The 22,209-nt window shown below is 35.5% G+C and overlaps 1 protein-coding gene across 2 annotated transcripts; it reads right to left on the reverse strand.

Moving 5' to 3' along the window:
* Nucleotides 1-204: 204 nt before the first annotated feature.
* Nucleotides 205-21,436, reverse strand: LOC128259261 (lysosome membrane protein 2). 2 transcript variants are annotated; one of them, XM_052991551.1, is made up of 8 exons: nt 21,047-21,436; nt 11,630-11,924; nt 4,682-4,773; nt 4,465-4,622; nt 2,873-3,014; nt 1,835-2,548; nt 1,127-1,252; nt 205-1,066 (listed from the first exon to the last, which is right to left on the reverse strand). In XM_052991551.1, the coding sequence occupies exons 2-8, from the start codon at nt 11,913-11,915 to the stop codon at nt 683-685; spliced, it is 1,902 nt and encodes a 633-aa protein (XP_052847511.1). In that variant the 5' UTR covers nt 11,916-11,924; nt 21,047-21,436; the 3' UTR covers nt 205-682. The 2 variants fall into 2 exon arrangements, with proteins under 2 accessions (XP_052847511.1, XP_052847512.1); XM_052991552.1 differs by lacking the exons at nt 11,630-11,924; nt 21,047-21,436 and adding an exon at nt 5,677-5,846.
* Nucleotides 21,437-22,209: the final 773 nt, after the last annotated feature.

Genomic DNA, 22,209 nt, shown 5'->3' on the forward strand with positions numbered 1-22,209 from the left:
AATTTCAGTTCAGATATATAAATGAATTCTGAAAATAGTTAAATGAAAAATGTTAAGTAGCTAAATATCTCAATAGATTAAAATCAAAGCGACAAATAATTAAATTGAGTAATAAATATTTGGATTTACTACGTATTTTTTACCAGTGATACAAAGACTGTATATGGCACCTTCAAATAATTTTTAAAAAGAAAAACCAAATGATTAAATTTGCAAATTCACTTTTATATTACAAAATTTCGTACATCCTCAGCCTAAACATTATTTAACAAATACATAAAATAAAGCTTATAGCTAAGACTAACTTAATGTTACGGCTAGCGAAACTAGAAATGAGTGCTTGCATTTTTCACATTGTAATCATTGACTAGTGAATTATTTGTAGCATTCCTTGGACAAAAAATGTATACAAATTCATACGTCTATCTACTATACAAGATACAAGTTGTACTAGCAAACCCGTTTTGGCGTTGGTAGCAGCAAGATGATTGATAATGATTGATTGGTTCGATGTGGAGACTGAGTAATGATAATGCTAATGCAGTGGCAAGAACGTCAAGTATATGCCACGATTTTGGCCAGAACGAAACTAAAAGTACAAATATATTATGGAAACATGCGCTCTGTCAGACTTTCGATCATTCACACACTTAAGGATCTAGTTAAATCTCTATATCTGCCACTATGACTCCAGACTTAGTCCTGCGGTGAGGCTTCCATCGATAATGGGTTGCGAATCCTCCTGATTGCCCATATCCCCCAAACAGGTGGCCATGGGTCCATGTCGCAGCAGCGAGTAGCTATCCCTATGATGCACCAACAATCTGTGCTGCTGATGGGCTATGAAGCTACTTCCCCGTCTCAAGGACCTTCTGCCCATCTCGAGGATCTCCAGCGTGGGATCGCGGGCAAACACAAAGTTCTGGTAGGCCCGCACAAAGCTGAATATGATGGCAAAGGCCCCGCCTAATATCATCAAGTAGGATCCTATGGGCACGGCACTCGGTGCTATTACTGTGCCCAAATAAATCCAGCGCTTGATGGCGGGTGTCAGCTCGGAGATGCCCTAAAATATTTAGATTTATGAAGATGTTCTAGGAGTGCCCTCTGGAATTAGACAACTCACCTCTTCCAGCCACATGACCGGAAAGACAAAGTCTCGAAAATCACGCACTGGATAAACGTCCTTGGCACGCGTCACCTTTAGATTCAGCTGTATCCGCACTTGACCCTCCAGCGGTACTCCAAGTTTCTAAAAGTGAAGCAAAGTACGTCATTTAGGTATACAAATTATAAGGCTCAAGTAGGTAACATTTTAAAATAAGTTTTCAAATCGTCTTTGGGCTTACAGCTCATACCAAACATATTTTGATTTTATCTCAGAAGTAAAAATAAATTAAAATATAGAATAATACGTTTGCGGAACAATACACAAACTAATTAAATTAACTTTATACGAATGTTTACATCTTAGAACATCACACATAAAATACAACTGAAAGTACGTCACTCAGATACAATAAAGATAAGTAGGTAAGCCTTTAAACAAAATGAATTTGTTTATACGGCGTTTGGGTCAAGAACTCATAACTAATATATTTTGTTTTTATCTTATCGTAAATAAAAGATCACGACCATATATGACTGGTTGTTTTGATTTTTTTTAAAGATACAATGTGGTATAGTATTTTGACATAAAATATACCATATTAATCTTAAGTATATTGAAACGTTATTGATTTTATTCAAAAGGTTTAAGATATAGGTAGCCAAATCGGGATATTTTGAGAACCTGAGATGTATGTAAATATGTAATGAGGAAACCGAAACTCACCGGTTGTATTTTGAAATACGTTTCGTGCTTTTCACGTTCTGGTTTCAGACCCTCTACAGAATTGAGAAGATCGGGGTGGGATTCAAAGAAGTGCGGATTGGATATGTAAACGGGTGCGCCATATTGACAAGGGCTGATATTTTGGAGACCCTGAATTGGCTCGTAGTCGCTGGAATCGTAGCACTTGTTCTCCGGATTGTGGGCAGAATCTCCATAGGAATTATTGGGCAGTCTAAACAGATCCGCCGCTATGCCATCCTTCTCCAGGCTCTCCACATATTTGAGTGGGATAATCCTACATAGGTCCTTGTCGTAGATGTGAACCGTCTCGGATTTGGTAAGATCCCGCGGCGGAAAGAAGGATCCCTCCGATCCAGCTATACTTGTGCAAGGCGGTTCGCTCCAATGCGGCAGATGGTCCATTCCATTGAGTGAGTCTATGTAGCCAAACTGATCCATACTATCCATGCCCGTCTTCACGGAGGATACCTCCGTGAGGGTGCCATTTCGGCCTAGAAGCAGACCCATCTTCTCCATGGGTCTCATGTGCTTCGGATAAAACCTGTGGGCCAAACTCACCAGGGCATCATCGTAGCCAAAGGCCAACTGCTCGGCAGTCACATTGATAAAGGGTTTGAACTGAGCAGCTGTCACCACCACGGAGATGGTTTTCGACAGGAGGTATCCTAATTTCGGACTGAGACTGGTGAGGGTCTATTAATTATAAGAGTTTTTATAATTAGATCTATTGAGCTTAAAACCTTAAAAAATCTAAGATGGTAACACCATTAATAGATATTTATTTTGTTAAAAAATGGAATCGATATTTTAAATTTCGATTATCATTTTTTGTCCATTATTGAATTTAGGAAACAATTCATGATTCGTTTTAGTCTTCCATTTAAGAAAAAATGATTAAATAAAATTTAAAAATCTTTATTTTCTATTTAAAAATTTGTACATTTACATGGTTTCATTTGGTGAAAAAAGATTAACCATTTTTTTATTTTATTTTCCCGCTCTAGTTTTAAGACTCACCAGCAATGGAATATTGGGCGTGGTTATGGGCGTATCCTTATCAATACTCAGTTCAGGAACAAATTGCAGTATCTTCTTATGCTGATATGACACGGTATAGTTATTCTCGTGAAACTTGACATTCACCTTCTGCATGTCTTCCCTGTAAAAGCGGAGAAAGAGAAATAAATATCTTATCATTAATCGGCACGTGCTGCGAACTCGATTTCGTGGTCCAAAGTCAGGGGCGGACAACAAAAAGCCAAAGCAATTGAATGTCAAGTTCAGTTTCATTTGGAGGCAGAGAAATTACAAAGCGAAACAAAAAAAGAAAAAGAGTCGAAACCAACATAAAAAGTAACTGCGGATGACGGGCACTTTGGGCCTCGATTTGTCATTAAAAATACAATTTTAACTTCTCATCATCACATGAGATGAGATATCCGCACACAACTTCCTAAACTTAAGGTGATACAATGATTGATCACTTTGAACCGAACCTCCTCGGGTTATCCTTCATTTAAACGGGTTCACCATGGTCTATCGCGGTCTGTTATTAAAAATTGCATTGCATTACATACACGAAACTGTAGATGTTGTAATCTCGATCAGCGGAGCTCCGAGCTGTGAGCTCATGGTTTAATTGGCCAACTAATTGCACGGCGGCTCACGGCTGTTGGCCAGTTTGATTGGGTGTTAAAATCCGAAAAGATAATTCAATTGTTTGCACTTTGCATTCAAGCTTAGTTTAATCTGATTTTTATAACCAAACGTGATTAATTAAAAAATATTGGGGGATTTGTTAAGATAATAGTATAATTAAATCAAAGAAATATTTTATAACTTATTAGACATTTATGGAATACATATTTATTTTACTGCTGTGGATTTTATCTTAGTTTGATATGATATTGATAGGCCTATATTAATTAAATGATTAACACGATTTGTTTTGTTTCATTTTGATAACCAAATTTTAATTAATATATAACTAAATTGAGTATAATTTAAGAAAGCATTGATTTTAATTGCCTAACATTGATTAAGTGATTTTAAGTACAATTTAATAAAGCCAATGAACGGTTGAAATTCCATAAAATTATTGCATACCTATTATGTTTATGTGTGCTTAAAACCAAAATGAAATTAAATAATTTTGCAATTCTAAGCTACAATGTACAGGAAGTTCTAGTTTGCAAAAGCTTAAAATAGCTTCTTAACTTTAATTATATTTCAGAACTTATTATTAAGGCAAACAGTAGTCCAACTTTGCAGTTAAATTTCCTTATACAATGAATATAAATCAGATATCACTTTCTAAGCCGCTAATTATCCCTTCTAGAAGTTCAATAAGTTAACCATTAACCGCTTCCGTAGCTAATACATTTAGCCACTTGCATTGCTTTTAGCCACTTGCGATTCTACAATAATTACAGGTATTAAGACATCAACTTCCCAGCAAACCATGACCAATTGGAGTGCTGTGCCAAAGCCACCGTGGAAATTTATCTATGCACATGTTTATGCACAAAAGGTTTTTGCAACTTGGGTGTCAGAAAAGGCGTAACGAATTTTTCAATTGCCGAGATTTATGGCTTAAAATATTGGCTTACCTGTAGACAAAAGGACCGACTTCTTGGAGATGGGGCTTTTCCCCTCGTAGGAAGCCATCTGGATTGGTCACATTGTATATGTAGAGCTTGGTCAGTCGGATGACACCAGGCCTTTGCCAATAATGATAGCTTAATGTATCATTCCACAGCCTTAAGTTCTGGGGGAAAGATTATATTACGTGTAATCCACTTTTATTAGTTATTAGAGAAAACTCACCTTTAGTATAAAGTAATCCAGCCAGGGCATGGACGATAAAATTATGCCTAAGATTAAAGTAATTATCCCAATAATTATCACAGCTAGTCTATCTGGAAAAATAAAGAAAATTAAAAGACATTAATGTGGGTTGACATATACTGGTAACCAAAATTGTAGTAATTTCAAAATTGTTTACACAATTTAAAAATTTCCCTTTGATTATTATGCATTGCAAGTTTTAGTTAATTTGAAATCATGGAAAAATTTTTTTAAAATTTTTAACTTGAAAACTTTTGAAATTGTTATTAATACCAGAAAATTTTATTTACCCTAAACCCTTTTAAACCCCTTTGAATTAATTAAAATAGTTTGTGTTTTGAATCATGCAATTTAATATTTAGTACTAATTTTTAATTCAATAGTCAGACATTTTTATTTACTATTCAATTTGTTTGTCAGTTTACAAAGATTATTATTTATGATATTTTATTACATTGCAGACATTTAAATGATAATAAAAAAGATATAGGTCATTTTGTACTTTCAAGCAATTATTTAAAACATACCATAGTATAATAGTTTGCCAACTTTAAAGTTAAGCCTAGAAAGCGCAGCCAAACTGTAAAATTTTATAACCCATTTTAGTTGACTGAAATATTACGTAAATTACCCCCTTGAATTCAGCTTTTCATAATCCTTTTTTAATACCAGTTTTTTGAGGCGATTTCGCAAGGTAAATAAAATAAAATTATTTGCGAATTTCACGGTGCAATTTCACGGATGTCACATGCAATTACAACGGTCAACACTTTTGGGTTCGCTTTTTTGCCATCTCGTGGGCAGTCAATCGTCAGGCGTCAATCGCGATCTTGGCCGACTTATCGCAGTATGACAGCTGCCAAAATTTACGACCCTACTGTTATCACTAATTGAAACTTAATCTCAAGCGATCCAATGTTAAGTGGCCCATGCACTTAGCATGAAAATTGGAAATTGGACAACGTCAACATCACCTTGTTTGCATTTCGAGGCGGTGGGCGTGGCCAGCAGCATCTCAATCTCAGCTGACAAATGCGCTGATGCTGATGATTATGATGTTAATGATGATGATGATGATGATGATGGGCATACAATGCCAACGGGTTCTGAGTATTTTTGAAGGCGGCGATCGAGCGCCCCAGTGCAGTCAACGAACTGAATCGCCACGCCGATCAAGAAATACTGTTTTCGCTATCAAGTTTCGCCCAAAAGTATCTGTGGCCCGAAAAAGTGCAAGGTGAAGCGCGTTTTGAAACAACATAAATTTCAATTTTATTTATTATTTATTATCTTATAAATGCATTTCGTTGGCGCTGCTTCGATTTCTGGCAGGTCACTAAGTCAAAAACTGCGACGTCAGCGATAAGGTCGAATAATAAGTAAAAAAGGAAGGAAGTCAGCTGGGAAAAGCGAATCTTTAAATACACTACTTAGAAAATCAATCAACTAAATGACAAACTCATTTAAAAAACGTTACTAAATAAATAAGTTATTTTAAAGTGACAAACAATTTAGGTCGGTGAATCACTATATGTACAAATTTAATTCTTTATTTATTATTATTATATTGTTAACGAGCTAAGTGCTGACTTTTTAAACTGTAGAGATCTTAAGTATTTAAATTAGTTATTCATCTGTTAACTATAAATCATTTTTATTTGTTCAAAGTGCAAATACTTTCCTATTAAGCCTTATTTTATTGTTAGGGTACAATAAAAAGGGACAGCAATCTACATTGTGACTGCCATAAATCATCTTGGAATTCATTAAATCCGAATTGAAACTGGGAGCGATAATTGCTGTCAAAATATAGCCGGATTGTATGTGCATTGTATTATTTTTTGGCAGGCAAAGTTCAGGCTTCAGGCGGCTTCTTTATCGTGTTCCACTGACCCTGAAGAGCCCGACGACCATAAACTCTGTCCGAGAGAAAGTTACGCAAAAAAATTAAGGAAAGAGTGAAGAAAAAAGCTTAAAGAAAAAAAAAGAAAACGACAACAAGTGTCATAAAATGAGGCACATAACATTTCGGAGCTCAAGGTCAAGGGAAGACAGCGTCTCAACGGAAGGCTTTATTCGGTTGTTCAGTTTTCCTACGCCATAATGTTACTGCAATCGAACGGCGATTGCAAATCGGGTTTAAGAGGGAGATGGGAAGCTATATAGCCATACAGTAATATATCTATATAGTCGTAGCGATATGGTCACTTAACATTTGGCACACTATTGATACGTCAGCGAACGACGACTGTTGACAATTATGCTGATCCCAGAGTAAGCACTGTTGTGGCTACTTACATACTTTGATATTTTTGTTTTTTTGCTATTTTTTTTTTGGCTGTTTTTTTTTTTGCGTTTACCTGCTCATACGGGCGTTGAAGTTTTGAGTTACAAGAAAAGCAGGGGCGGTCACATGGGTCTTATAAAAAATACTGTAGAAAAAGATAAACAAGTTTTGCTTGAAAAACCAAAATAAAATAGTAAAAACTTTGATTCTATTAATAATAATTTTTTGAAAGAAATCTACACAGATATGGAAAAGTCAAAATAAATATCTGGCCTTAGAGTCAAACATTTTAATTTGAATATCTTAGTAAAATTGGTTGGTTTGATATTAAAACATTCTAGTTTATGTGGTAAATATTATATTTAAAATGGGTCCTGTTTGATCTAAAAGCATTATCTTATGCTAATCAAGACACTCCAAAAAGTTATTGGTCTTTAAAAAAAAATGCTTACTTATTAAAAAAAACAATTAAATATGGCACCCCCTTTTCTAACGCCCCTGCTTTAATTGGATTTGGCCACTGGTGTCATATGCTCGTTTCTTTTGAGAATTACAGCTGAGCACGCGATATTCATATTTCCGAGCTTCTAGACTCGACAGCTAACTGAAAACCACGCACAAAAATTCGAATTAAAAAAAAATGAGTTAAGACCCCAATCAACGAGAAGCGAGAAAAACTTTAGAGCAATGCAATTGGCGTAGACTTTGAAACTGTTTTAAGTGAAACAATTTAAATGGTCAGAAATATTTGGCTGGGAGGCTTAAGTGATACATTTGTTGGCTGGGAGGTCTATCCAACCTTGCTTTTCTTTAGTTTTTCGGTTCAAGCTTGGCCCCAAAAATGAAAAACAGACGAAAAAGAATAAACGTAAATTTCCCAATTGCCTGTTAAAATTAACGCTCACAATTACCGGATGAAAAAAAAAAAGCTGCAGCTGCTTCGCAGCTCTTGGCCAACAACAGAAAAGCAACAAAGCGTGCTGGTCATATACCATTTCAATAGACAGTTTCTAGTCCCCCAGTAAAAAACAATACTGTATCCATTAACAATAGAGCTAAACAGTTGCAATGTCCGAGACAATCGAGCTGAGATTTCGCTTAAGAACGTGCCGTACTACGATGATAATAATAGTAATAATAATAATAATCCAAGACCTGATCCGGCTGCCCCTCCCACAATCTTAATGGCCATGTAAACACTTTTGTTTAAGCAAATAATGGACCCAGATCACTTCCTCGTACGCGCTACAATTTGCATCTCGTGATCCACAGATCTGGAGTACTACGTATGCGATCCCTTAGTGCCACTGCCCAATTAGCCAAAACCAAAAACGATACCGAAACCGAAAACAAAGGGCAATGGCTATGGGCATGTCCCACAAAAACCAGTTTCTTGCCACCACCGAGACGTGCCTTCGCGGCAATTTTGCATTTAAGTTATCGCATTTCGGCCCTTAATTAAAGCATTTACAACTGATTTTCGGTGTGGATAAGGACCTGGGAAGAGGGTATATTAAGAGGAGCCGAAGGTTAGGAACTGGATCTAGAAAGTTTGCCCCGAGATGAAAGGGAAAAATTTGCAAAGGCTCGTAACGGAAATCCTGGGGAGAAACCCATTATGGAAAGTCAACTGGGTTTTTATGCGGCTGAGTCAGCGAAGATCTGAACGGGCTATAATTGATGGCCCTATTTAGATTTATTCAGCTAGATTGGAACATGTTTTAAAAATCCCCTTTATAGCTTGTAATATAAGGCCCTCAAGAGATTGAATTATTATAGCGGCAAGTGATACATTTTATATAATAAATAATCATGGTTGTAAATTCTTAGATCACTTCTAAATTTATTCATTTATTTTATGTGTTAAAGCTTCTTCATATTTGTGATAATTAGGGCAATATTTAGTTTGTTACTGATACAAATGAACTGTTTGATCTTACTTAACTTAGTTTTGTTTTTATTTAAGCTAGTTATTAAATTTTTATAATAGAAACATTAGAAATAAAATAATAAAATTATAATTATTTTACCTAAAATAAAAAAAATTTATATATAATATATATATAGCTTGTCAGAACAAAGTAACCAATTTAAAAAGATTTAATATTCTTTCTAAATATTTATGCGTTTCCCAAACAGCTCACTTAATATTTACTTGGACTTCTGGTTGGCTGAATTCTGTGTCAACGTCTTAAAAATTCCGACGCAGAGTAACCAAAGCCGAGGCACGATCTTGGCCAGGTCTTAATGCCAGCATCTGGTTATATAATCGCAAAGCACACTGGCAGACATGAGCTGTTGAGGTGATGTTGCCAAATTGTCCGCTGCAGTTCGGGAACTCTTCTTCGCGAGCTGAGCCACTTGAGCCACTGCATCTCGACAACCACCGCGCCTTTTGTTGTTTGAGCCGGCCAAACAAATGGCCAAAAACCCCACCAACCAAGTCTAGAGCCTCCACTTTAGTCATAGAATTGGCCAAAAGGCAAACTGCATGTGTTAATTTATGCTCACTCTCTCGATCTGCGGCATCCATGGCGGCTACTTGATTTCGCTTTGCCACTGGCCAATCCACTCACTGTCGCTATCACTGACCCCTTTAGTCCACTCGGAACCCACTCGTTCACTCACTTTTTCGGCACTCATTCACCGTTTGGTAAGTTGTACCGAAAGAAATATTTGTGGGGTTAAAAATATGTTGGGTTATTCGAAGCATTGAAATAGGGAAATTTTGGAATATTACATAGGTAGAAAAAAATTATATACATATTATAAAATAAAATTCAAACTTTTTGCCTAGGTTTTAATGTGGAAATACTATAATATATTTTTTCTGTGTAGCCATTTAGCCTCCTTCCCCGCACTCAAAGTCTTGTCCATTGATTTGGCAATATTTTCATATTTGCTTTGAATAAGCTCGTTGCTATTTGCTGGTATTGGTCATCGTTAGTACGAGTATTTGGCAGTTAACAGTGGCTAGTGGTAGTGGTGCTGGCCGCAGAGGTTTCAATTGCGAATTTTGCTGTTTTTAATGCTGCTTGTTTTTAGACTGCTGCTGTTTGTAATGTTCGGGCATTGCATTATGGTAGAATTGCTCAAGTAGTGGTGAAAAATTTAAGAGTAACAAACATCAGCTAGCTTCCTTAACAAAATACCCAAGGTTTATCTCAAATTACCAGTATATATATGCCAATTAAAAATTTTACTGTTTTGGTCTTAAAAGCCAAACAATTGACAATCCTTCTGCGATCGTCACGTCTCACAGAAGTACCCATAATTGCCCCTGGCCAACCAGCATCCCCTAGAAGTCCAATAGCAAGGCACTTGGCCAACATGGCACTAAAAGCCAGGCCAATAGTCAAGTGCAAAGCGCTTAAAATATAATTCTATAAAAGCGACAATCGAAAATCAAGAAAATGCCTCAAAAAACCGAAGTGAAACCGAAACTGAGGCCAGAAAATAGAGAAAAGCGAAAAACGTAAACAAACGGAGTTAGTCTAAGTCTAAGCCAAGTTCAGTTAGCTGCCGTCCCTCTCTGGCGAATGTTCTTGGCCATGGTTACTGTTTGCCAGCCTACTAGTTGGCTTACTGGCTGTTGGCTGTTTGCACACTTGGCTGCCTTCGACTAGCTTGGCCCATTCGGCGTATACGCAATGTCGGCCATTGCAAAGAACGCTACAGTCTCTGTTTGATTTTCGTATTTTGTGTTCGTGTTGTCTGTGTGTTTCCTTGATTTACATCTGCGCTACTTAGTTTTCTGCTTAGTTTAGCTGTTTTGGACTCTAAATTGTTTTGTATTTTTTGTTTTTTTTTACCTTTAGTTTTTCCTTTTGACCAAATACTCGTTTTTTTCAATTTTTCGGTTGCAGTTCTTGGATGACCAGTTTTGTATACAACATTTTGTGGTATTTTTCAAGCTGTCAATCTGGTGTTTTGGTATGGGTTTTGGCTTTACTTTCAGCCAACTTAACAAGCCTCCGGCCAATTTGGCAGTTGATATTGACTTTTAGTTAGCTAATTGAGCATTTAATAAAATTTTTCTTTAATTCAGTTTTCTTGTTGATTTACAAAGGTGATAAGAACTTGAAGAGCTGTCAGTCAAGGCGTTTCCTTTTAGAGACGTTTGGCCAAAAATTTAATTTTGCAAATTAAAAATAGAGTTTGTATTGGAATTTGCAAAATTTAGGTTTTTAAATGAATAAATTGGTAAAAGAACCGCAAAACCAAATTAATAGAAATAAATAATTTGTCCCTCTTAGTATTTATTTTTTATTTAATATCTTATATCTAATATATAATATAACATTCTAGTTCAAATGCTAAATTTCTGGAGATATTTTCGAAACAAAATAGATGCAGTTAATTTCTTTAAGGTACTAGATACTGTGCAATACTATATTTTATGCAATAAATCAATCGTATCCAGTAGTGAACTCATTAAATATATTTTCTGGTTATTCAGAAATTTTCCGTAAATCCCATTGATGTTTGCTTCATGCTAAAATTTATCTACTAATTGTTGTTGCTGCTCTTGCTTTTAAATACGTCTTGTTTGTACCTCATTATTCTAGATTCATTAGAAATATTCCACTCGGATGGATGACTGGCATATTTAGCGGTATAATTAAGTTTGCTGTACTTACTATTGCTAATCCTAACTCCATTTGATATCAGCATGGAGAGTGGCGTTCCTCTATGGGTCACATGGGGGCGTGACCTCCGACCCGTGGCAGTTGACCCCTGTGATGGCTGTGTGTGTTGTTGTTGAGGCTGCTGTTGCTGCTGTGGATGCTGCTGCAGTTGCTGATGTTGATGTTGTTGCTGCTGCTGTTGTTGTTGCTGCCGTCGACCACGCCCACAGGTGGCCCAGTCAAGGAGGTGATCTCTAGCGGTGCGTCCATATCGCAGGTAATGTTTTTCCAAGCCCATAATTCAAGTCTATATCGGAGATAGTTAGCAATAAAAGCGTTTGAGGTGATTAGTTCAACGGCAACAACGGGGACAACAACATATTTATGGAAAGTAATAAAAAATTAAGTACTTCCTGGGGTCGTTTTTCTAAGCAGCTGGAGATGCGAAGAAGTATTTCTAGAACCTGGCTCAGCCTTGGCATACTCCTACCAAAGATTTGGCTGTGATTAGCTGCAATACTAAGCGGACCTACACAAAACCGCAATGAATCGTGCCATAAATTCAGTTTCAACAGTATAATAATACATGTTTTATTAGCCCGGTGGCTGATAAATGCTCAATGGCGTAAATACATTTGTCACTCGGTACGTGAGTGCCGGGGAACCCAGGCAAGTCGTCAGGTCGTTACCTTAAGCCACAGATAATATGCTAATTGGTCACCGGCCACCGACACAGTTTCATTTGCCTACTAATTGAAAATGCAGCAAATAAAATGGAATTTATCAGTGGGTCCAGAAAAACGTGAAGATATTATTGGGAGCTTGGCGAATTAATTAGGCAAAGCGGAATCAAACTCAAGCTCAATAAACGTGCTCAATTATAGTTACAAATCAACTGAAATCAGATCATGTTCAGTTTTGCAATTAGCACTTATTAATTATTGTAATTCGTAACATTTATATTAAATCCAACAAAGAATTAATTTGATTTAAATAATTAGTACATTGACCAATTACAATTTAATTTATATGGCTTGGATTTACAGAAATGTTCGTTGCTTTATTTTAAAAAAATTCAAAATAGAACACATTTGTTGTTAACTATAATACCTTGTCTAGTAAACATTTAATAACGTAAGCTTAATGATTCGTTTGAATTTAGAATAGTGCTTTAAATATATGTTAAATGTTTTATATTTACAGAACTTGTTCATAAAGTCATAAAAGAGTTCTACTAATTACTTTTTATGAGCCTCGTTAACCTCTTATAATTATTTTGTTTATTAGAAAAATACTAGTAAATGCCATTAAATAAAAAACTAAAATGTAAACTATGGAAAACGTGAAGATCTCAGACTCAGTCAAAGCGGAATCGAACTCAAGTCAATGCACGTGATCAACAATCAAGTTTAAGGGCTGCGACAAACGGCATTTTAAAGCGCAAATGCTTTGCATGCTCAATTCAAAAAGCAAAACAAATGACTAAGGCAACGAACTTTGCATATCTGGACTTATGTTTGAAATGGACTCTCCACTCTCAACTCTGTTTTTGCCGCTCCAACTGTGAGCTCATAACTCATTTGGTCATTTGCCAAGATTTTCGTTTAAGCCGCATCTCAAGTGAGGGCAAATTATATTTAATTGACTTCTGACATAACTGAAATGTTAGTTAAACTCCTGTCACAATTGAGCGATTTTGCTTCATGAACAAAGTTGTGTAAAGTTGGATACAAAACCGAAAAAAATAAAGAAAACAAAAAAAACCAAAATATTTAAACCCAATTAATGACATTTATATTTTGTACTTTGTCTTGCTTCTTTTTGCGTATCTCTTTTAATTGCAGCCAGATTGTAAACTGCTTTGGGCCAAGAGACGTTGCCTTAATTTGTGCCATTTTGCCAGGGCAAATATTTAGCTGTACGCTTAATGAGCATAAAATACTTAAGGCCGCATATAATTTGCCAACATCCCAAGGGCATTTCAAAGGGAAAGGATGCGGAAACGAACGACACTATAAGTTCTGGATAACGACTTCATTCGAAGTTCAGCGTTCAGCAGTCGGAAGTGGCTATTATTTATCATTTCGCGACACTCCTCCACCATTAACCCCTTGTTGCACACATACACTCTTTTGCCACAGTTCACGCCTCAACAGCCATCGGCAATCCATTAAGAAGTCCCCGCAGAAAAAAATAAAGTGGTAAAAGTCAGAGAGCAGGGAAAAATAAATAAAAGTGAAACACGTTTTCTTCATAATTTGTGCTTATTGGCCACGGCGTGGTCACCTGGCTTCTTTCGGCACATTATGTAATACGAAAATGAGACACCAGCATGCAGTAAGATACCCTGGGCTCTTGACTGGATTGGCTTGGCTCGGTTAGAAAATCATTAAAAAATAGCACAAGCATTTGCGTAAAGAAATTACAAAATGCCAAATGCGAAATTTGATTGACCTAAATACGGTTTTATAATAGCCATATAGATCCCCGACCAGAGGTGGTATATGGCAACTGGCTAGATGTGTTGCAACTGCCACATGCCACCATGGAGCACCAGCACCATGTCCAGCTCGCAGCCAGCTTGAAGCTTTCTAACAGCTGACGACGAGTACGATACCCAACCCGATTCCATGGCTATATGTTGCTCTCAGCCTCACTTTCAATTGCAGTTTGCAGTTTGCAGTTTGCAGTTTTGCAGTTTGCAGTCTGCAGTCTGCAGGCAGCAAAAATGGTGGCAGAAGTAGGTTGCTTGGCCAGCAAAGCGCTCGTTGGCATTTTGCCGAAAAATTACCTTCCCGCTTGCACCTGTTGCAAGTTGCTGCTGTCCATGTTGCTGCTGTTGATGTTGCGCTCGGAAAATGTTGCTGCTAATGCTGCTGCTGCTGCTCGCGGCATTTCAAAGCTTGTGAGTCAAGAGCTGCGCCTTCTTTGGCGTCTGCATGAGGTATGGTGATAAATTCACTGGGAGGATATCAATTTGGGCAAACACACATTTAGCTATAGCTTCATGAACTTTAAATGGGTAAAATAAAATTAAGCAAACTGGCTATTGGGGATGCTGGGATAACCAGTGACCAAAATAAGTCATTGTATGGATTCGTTTTCACTGATTTTTTAAGGAACTTATAAATCAACTAAGTTGTAAGTGATAAATAGTTTTCTAAATGCTTTTTTAGAATGTTTTATTAGAAAGTATTTTATTTTGATAATAGATTTACAAAATATTTAACAATATAAAATAAAAAGTTTAAAATAAATATATGCAATTGCAGAAAATTGTACGTAAAAATGATTATAAAAAAAAGTTTAAAGAAATAAATTAGTTCGTTTTTTTCAGAAATGCTACTTTTAAATTTGTAACTTTATTGTTAAGTAATTTTCAATTTAGTCCTTTGTTTTTTGGAGTTGAGTTGTAAGCAAATATTACCAAACATTGTAGCTAACGTCGAGTGTATCTCAAGTTCGCTGCCTTCCTTGACTCATTCGGCGATGTTGCCTCTTGCCAAACAGTAGCCACCAGCTGGAGTGGCTGGCTGTCTCCTCTGCACTTGTTTGTTTTGGTTTCTTGGCAGTGCAGTTGTGGCTGCTGCTGATTTAATAATTTCACACAGCTTCGGTTTCAGGTTGGCTGGTGTGGTGTAGACTTTTTGCTCAGTAGTGCGAAGGTCACGCGCCACTTTTCTCTTTCGCGCATTCACAATGCAACAGATCCAGCTGCAGACAAAGATCCAGTTTGGCTGGAGTGCGAGATTGCGGCCTGTTTTATGCATTTTTAATAAATTTCTGCTTAATTTTTGGCAGCCAACGCTTTATAATTTTATGGTCATTATTCCTTTTTTTTTTCTTCTCTTCTTCCTGCGTTGTTATTACATATATAAAATATCAATTTTTTGAAGCGCTTCCTTTTCCTCCACTTGAATGGCTTCATAAGCCATGGCCAAAAGGCTGCGCCCACCAAAAAAATAAAAAAAAAAGGGCGAGCAAATGGGCAAGGGCCTGGCATTTCATAATTGGCATCGTTGGGAACGCGTTGATTGGCAAATTGTATGCAATTATTGAAACTGTGGGTTGCCTCTTTCTGTTCGATTTCAGATGCGAAAGGGTTCGTTCATCTTTCCCGCTGTTGACATTGAGATAAACATAAAAATCTTTACGGAAGTCTCGAAGCTCCAACCAGAAGTGCTCTCTCATTTAGCTCTAATTGCAGCCTACACATGGGGCATGGGGCATTTATTTGGCCATGCCTCTCAGCAGCATAACGGATTAATGCACGGGAAGAAAAACTTCAAAGTGTTCGTGGAACTCTAATTATTATCATTACATTTTTGATTATTTTTAAACGGCTAAAAAAAGTTAATTTTATTTCTTCTACAAGGTGTATGCTGTATTTGTATTTCTTCTTTTAATATTACTTTTTTTTAAAGCCCTTGTTTTGATTGTTTTTAAAGGCTATGTAAAGTTTCTTTGGTTTTTTTTTTGCTTAAACTTAACTTACGTTGATTTAATGACTGATCTTCCAAAAATAAAAATAAAAAAATACTATATACATTGCAACTTTGGAAGCAAATTATTTTTTTTAATTATTTATAAGTATTTTTTCTGAATATTTGGTTAAGGCAATTGTAGAATGGTCTTATTATAATTAAGAAAACATTGATAGTTTAATATTTTATTCCAATTTATCTAAATTTAACATTCCGTGTGAGAGTTTTCCGCTTGGTAGCGCCAAATTTTCCTTGCCGGGGAGTCTATTCCAACTTCGACTCTTATTATGCCATCGTTTTGTTCAGCTCAATTAAGGCACAAACGCATCGAGAGGGAAAGCGATGAGTATACTTACATGTATACATTCATAGCTCACCTAGCTAGGCCAAGCGCAACAAATCATTCTATAAATGGTACAACAACAACAACAGCTACGACGGCAACAGAAGCGTTGTAAACAATTTAAAATGGCATTAAGTAACTCAACATTAACATTAAACTTCATGTTATAATAATTATTGTTTCGGAAATTGAAAAAATGCTGCAATTTGTGTGTGGAAAGTAAAAAAGTAACAACTAAAACGAAAGACTTGGGCAACGAACTTGACATTTAGGATGTGGTAGCTTTGAAAGTTAAATTCTTGGAGGTTAACAGATAAGGTGTAAATAATGCTTGTTCGAATTTAATTTTATACTCATAATAAAGACTAAGTCATTATTGTTTTAAGGCTTTAACATGTTAAATGAAAAAAAAAACAATGTATTGCTTTTATTACTTAGTAATTTTTACCAACCCCAGATAATTTAAACTATTTTTATCTTTATGTAAATTAATTGGGTATCTACTCAGTCAAATAATTCTTGTAATCAGGGAAATTTTTTATTTCTAATAAAAAAAACGCCATCATTGTTATTTTTTGTTTCATTTACTAAATTTGAACTTTGTCATTTACCAAATGCGTTATTTAGTACAGAATGTGTGATTTTATTCTAATTAAAATTTATTGCATTTATTTTTATATGTTCTCAGTTAAAACCCCCTTAAAAGCCTATTTTTTAGTAGTTCAACAATTGCTGTTTCAATTCAGATGCCCTAATTGAGCTCTCATCTTTAAAATCACTTGATTAGTTGCCTCGTCGGCATTTGACACGCGTTCAGTTAAAGCTGAGAGCGGCAAAAACATTAACAAGATTGTTGTGAACGTCATGGAGTCTGGACGCAGTTGCAGTTCCCCCGGCTGAGTGGCAGACTTGGCTGAAACCGTGGCCAATCACTGAAGCGTTGCCGGCCAGCAAAAAATTATTGGCAAATATTTTCCAATACTCAGCAACAGCAGCAGCTGCTGCGTGGAGTGTTGTAACTTATATACGTACACACTCTCCCGCTGTGTATTTTTGGGAACATTTTTATGGTCTTTTATTTTGGCATAACCATTCGCGAAATGCTCCAATTACGCCCGAGAATTTCGATTAAATCAAAAAAGCCCTTTTCGAGCTGGCTTTTTAAATAGCCCAAGTCATGAATCAATTTCGCTGGTTTTTTGAGAAGGGTCTGATCTGGTTGTCAGTGAAATAATAATGCCGGCAAGGTCGTAAACGAGTATGTGTGCTTGTGTGGGCCGGCAACTTCAATCCTGACCTAAGTCACTATATAAGCTTTATATATATAGTTAGCTGATTCGCTTGTCTCGCCTGCGGCCAAAAATTAGCGATTGATGGCTTTCTCGCACTTTAAGCCGCCAAATGGCAATTTGCCAATTTCTCGGCCTTATCAGGGGGGTCCAATCGGTGGGTTATTAAAGAGCATGGCCCGTTCATTATGTAAACCTATCTATCTGCCAGATATTGTATGTTCGCGTTATTAGCAAGTGAGTCTGCCTCGGGCAAGCTCTACCAAATGAATCAGAAAATACAAAAAAAAAAAATGCTACAAAACTTGTGTCAATATTTCAATTTAACGGTTAGGAAAACGCCAAAGTAACGCAACAAAAGCAGTCTTTTGTGTGACGTCTATTGCTCTTAAAGGTTTTTTTTCTTTCGCTTGCGCTTAATTTAAGACAACTTCTGTGTCCACGTTTAAGTCTGGCCAATTGGTGGGCGGACAAATGGATGGATGGATGGGTTGGATGGGTGAGATGAGTGACTAGCTGGCTGTCCCAACTAAATGCTGTAGAAGGTGCAGACAGCGTTGGAAATTTCGCCTAAATTGTTGTCTGCGGTTCACTTGAAAGTGAAACCGATTTGGGCTAAACGAAAAGGTGGCGTGATTAAATAGGACTACAAGAGAAGGGGTAAACGTGCAAGACCTGGATTCCCATGTTGTAAGATTTTTAAGTTGCGCAAAAATAATAAAACCAACTGCTGGTTTATACTCAATAATTTATATATGATATGATATATCCATTAAAACAACATATCAGTCTGATCATTAAAACTGTATAATTTATTAAGGCCATCGGAACCATAGAACAATATTTTTGATTAAGCTATAAAACTTAAAAAATGGTGATAAATAAAGTATTCAATATTTTAAAGCAAATTTATATATTTATGGCTTAAAGAAATCCATTAAAAAAGGTGTCATTAAAATCGTTTAAGACCTGGCTAGTCAAAAATTTACTGAAAGCAACAGAAAAGAAAGGAATGTTTTTTTTTGTATATATATTAAAAAACAAATCAAATTAAATTGAAAAATTAAATTTGAAACCATAAACAAAAACATGATTAGTCTATTTAATAATAATCAAATAAATAAAATTAAAAATTGTAAAAATTAAGTTTTCTACTTTAATTTTTTCTATGTATAAATACGAAAACCAAATAAGTACTGATTCTCATTATTGAGGTTACAAAAAAGCGCTTATATTTGTATTAAAAAAATAAATTAATAATTGTTAAATGAGCTTTTTTCTTAGAAAAAGGTTATAAAAATTAAGAATATTTGGTCAGGTAGTTATACAAAGTTATGTGTGTATTTCGTAGGGTTCACAAAGTTGCTGTTTAAGATTATTAAATGTTTAAAAAATGTGCAGTGTTTTCAGTAAACTGTTTAACTTTTAATAGTCTTAAGACAGCCACTTTGTAAGCCATACTAAATATACGCATAACTTTGTAAATATTATAATATAATTACTTGACCAAATATTCTTAATTTGTAAGAAAACATAAGTTACAAACCAAAACAATTTCCAATAACTTTAAGCTCCAAACTTTCGATAAATGTCGTCACTAAGAGTTTGGTTTTGGGTCATCTTACCACCCGACCGACCTTCAAAGCTCCCCCGTTTATTAAGCATTTTCAATTCTACGTAAAATGTTTGCGCTGACCCCTAAATTTTACACCATTTTACACAAAAATGTCTCAATTTTTATTACTTTTATTTCCTCTCAAGCGTTTCTATTTAGCTGTCACTGGGGTCATAAACAGTATTTTGCAAGATCTGCGCAAATGGCATAGAAACTCATAAAAAACGGGGATTTGTCAATAATCAATAGCGATATTTGACAGATAAACTAGAAAGATATATCTCTATTTCCGTTTAAGGGAATAACACAGACTTGGGTGACCTTACCTTTGTTTCTCTTTCAATTACACCTTAACATTGACCTGAACTCGTCGTGCATTTGGGTCAAACTTAATCAGAGGTGGGCAAAATGTAGCATTTTGGGGTTTTTGGTACGTGTCTGCGGTTGCATACTTGCGAAATCTCCCAGCAACTGAAATAAGACAGACTCCAAAAATATGCATTTGGCCAAGAGACAAACACACGAGAAATGACCGCTCATAACCACATTGCCGTTATTTTGCATAACTTGCAAAATGTTTACACTTAATTGCAGACTGCAAAAATGAGCCAAAATAGGAGGGGAAAAAAATCACAAAACTGTTTATAAATTAAAACAAACAATCTAAGAGTTTTGTTGGGCAAGGGCTTTTTCGATTAGTATAGATTTTTTGACAGCTCGTATTGATAAGGCTGAGTCTGCTGTCCGGCGAGTTTGCAATCAGCGTAATTGATTTGCTCTCGTCTGGCGAATAAAATGATATTTTTGACAGCTCCGTTAATGTATATAATCCAATTAAATGCGCACATTGACCCGTATTTCGATTAAAAAAGGTGCCGTGGCGCGTCTATTTAATTTATGTAAGTGCATTTCGCTGATTAAATTGATAAGTTCATAATTAAATGATAATACAAATAGGACTTTAATTGCTTATTGATTTTAAGTTACTTGTTGATAGTGATAATAACTTAAATGAAATTAAATGTTAAAAATTAACATATAATTGCAATTTATAATATATATTCTAAATTTCTTATTTATATTAGCATTATTTTTTTGATTGCAAATAAATTTCTTTAGAATTATTATAATACAATTAGTTTTTTATTTTAATTTGATTTATAAAAATCGTAAATACTCAATAAACAAATTACAATGCTCAAATAATAAAACTACAAAGATTTAAATTAATCGATGAAAGAACAAGTATTTGAATTTCAAGTTGAACGAATTTATCTTAAAGTTAGTTTCGTGATTAAAGAGAAATCAAACTTGGATTAAATAAATATATTTAATGTTTATTAAGGGATTCCTCAATCCACTCAGGGAGATCTTAAAAATTCAAATGGTATATTTTATGTGACGCACTTATTAATAACAACAACGAATAAAAAAAAATTAAAACTTCACAGCTTTGTAGTTTACATTTTAAAATCAGTTAAAGAATATAAATTGCAGACCATATATTTATTATCACTTAATGAAAATATCACAGTCAATCCGCGAAACCTTTAACAGAAGCACATTAATAAAAATTCCTCACTTGTCAAGGGAAATATAATTAATGAGATCGCACTTAATATTTATTAATTTATTGGGCACAGCTTGCTGCACATACGCCCCCACGAACATAACTCGTACGCCCCGTTTGACACTTACGTTTCTAATATTCTCAGAGGCTGCACGGCTAATCCAAAGTTAGTGTTTTTGGGAAAATCTCGATTGGTTTTTCTGGGTCAAAAGTAAACTTTTTGCATATTCAGTGCCGCAAACTAATTGATTTTGTGCCAATTAGGAGAGGTTTTGTTTTTGTTTTCTTTTTTCTTTTTAGTTGTTTAATGATCGATTTTTCGCATTATCCTTCGCACAGACACTCGTCGAATTGTGTGAACTTATTTAGCCGCATTTACTGACGATCGCGCCCGCTGGCGAGAGCATGTGTCGTTTTAAGTTGACGCGTCGGAATGAAAAACTCGCATGAATGGACCGTCGTCTGGGCAAGACGTTTTTGTTTAAAACCCCAAGACTTCGACGTCGACGTCGGCAGCGATCGCCGACTAAGTACGAGCGCTTTTTAAACTGAGCCGATCGTTCAGTTTTGTATTTGTGAGATACTCGTACTATACTCGTACTATGCTCGTACCCAAAATGCCGCAATCCTCGCCGCTGTTTAGATTTACTATAAGGTAACAGAAATTTGGCAATTGGCTAAAAGAAACCGCAGTCGAGGTGAGTTTCTCCTCTGTTGAATATTTTCCTTCTGGTCAGCATGTAATTGGCCCGATTGGTGTTGGGTGATTTTTTCTTCTTTCGCTTTTATGCTGAGTCACCTGTACTTTGGGTTACTTCTCTTGTTGACTTCACTTTATTTTCTCGCTTTTTATCGTCGCTGGTGGTTCTAGTTAAGTGAACTTGACGCCGTTTTATATCTTCCTTAGTATTTCCGACTTTTGGGGTTTTTCTGAGTGAGATGCGGTGCGACGTCTTGGAAAGAGATGACTTTTGACCAGGATTTTAAGTGCACTGAGAAATAATATATTTATTGTACTTATAAATTTTATTTAAAGAAATTATCTTCAAGAACTGGTTGTATAGAAAGTAATAAACTTTTAATTGTGGCTATTAAATTTACCCTTTATGTTTATCTTAGTATAATTTTTATTTGAGATGCTATTTATTTATTGATAACTAACAGACAAATTCTATAGTGGTTTTCTGGATTAAGTTGTTAGCTTATTTAAAACAAAATCAATTTTTAAGTAATGGTGTTAAAAAATAATCACAAAAAATAAAAATAACAAAACCACAACTTTTTTTGAATA

Source organism: Drosophila gunungcola (assembly GCF_025200985.1).
Source record: "Drosophila gunungcola strain Sukarami chromosome 3L unlocalized genomic scaffold, Dgunungcola_SK_2 000005F, whole genome shotgun sequence".
In the NCBI taxonomy this organism is placed as follows: domain Eukaryota; kingdom Metazoa; phylum Arthropoda; class Insecta; order Diptera; family Drosophilidae; genus Drosophila; species Drosophila gunungcola.

Excerpts from the sequence above, each read along its gene's own strand:
- LOC128259261 (XM_052991551.1), bottom strand. The coding sequence starts at position 11,915 with ATGGGCTTGGAAAAACATTACCTGCGATATGGACGCACCGCTAGAGAT. Across the intron at positions 4,774-11,629 it reads TGGAGTTAGGATTAGCAATA|ATAGACTAGCTGTGATAATT; the intron begins GTAAGTACAGCA and ends TTATTTTTCCAG. Across the intron at positions 3,015-4,464 it reads GTCGGTCCTTTTGTCTACAG|GGAAGACATGCAGAAGGTGA; the intron begins GTAAGCCAATAT and ends CCGCTTTTACAG.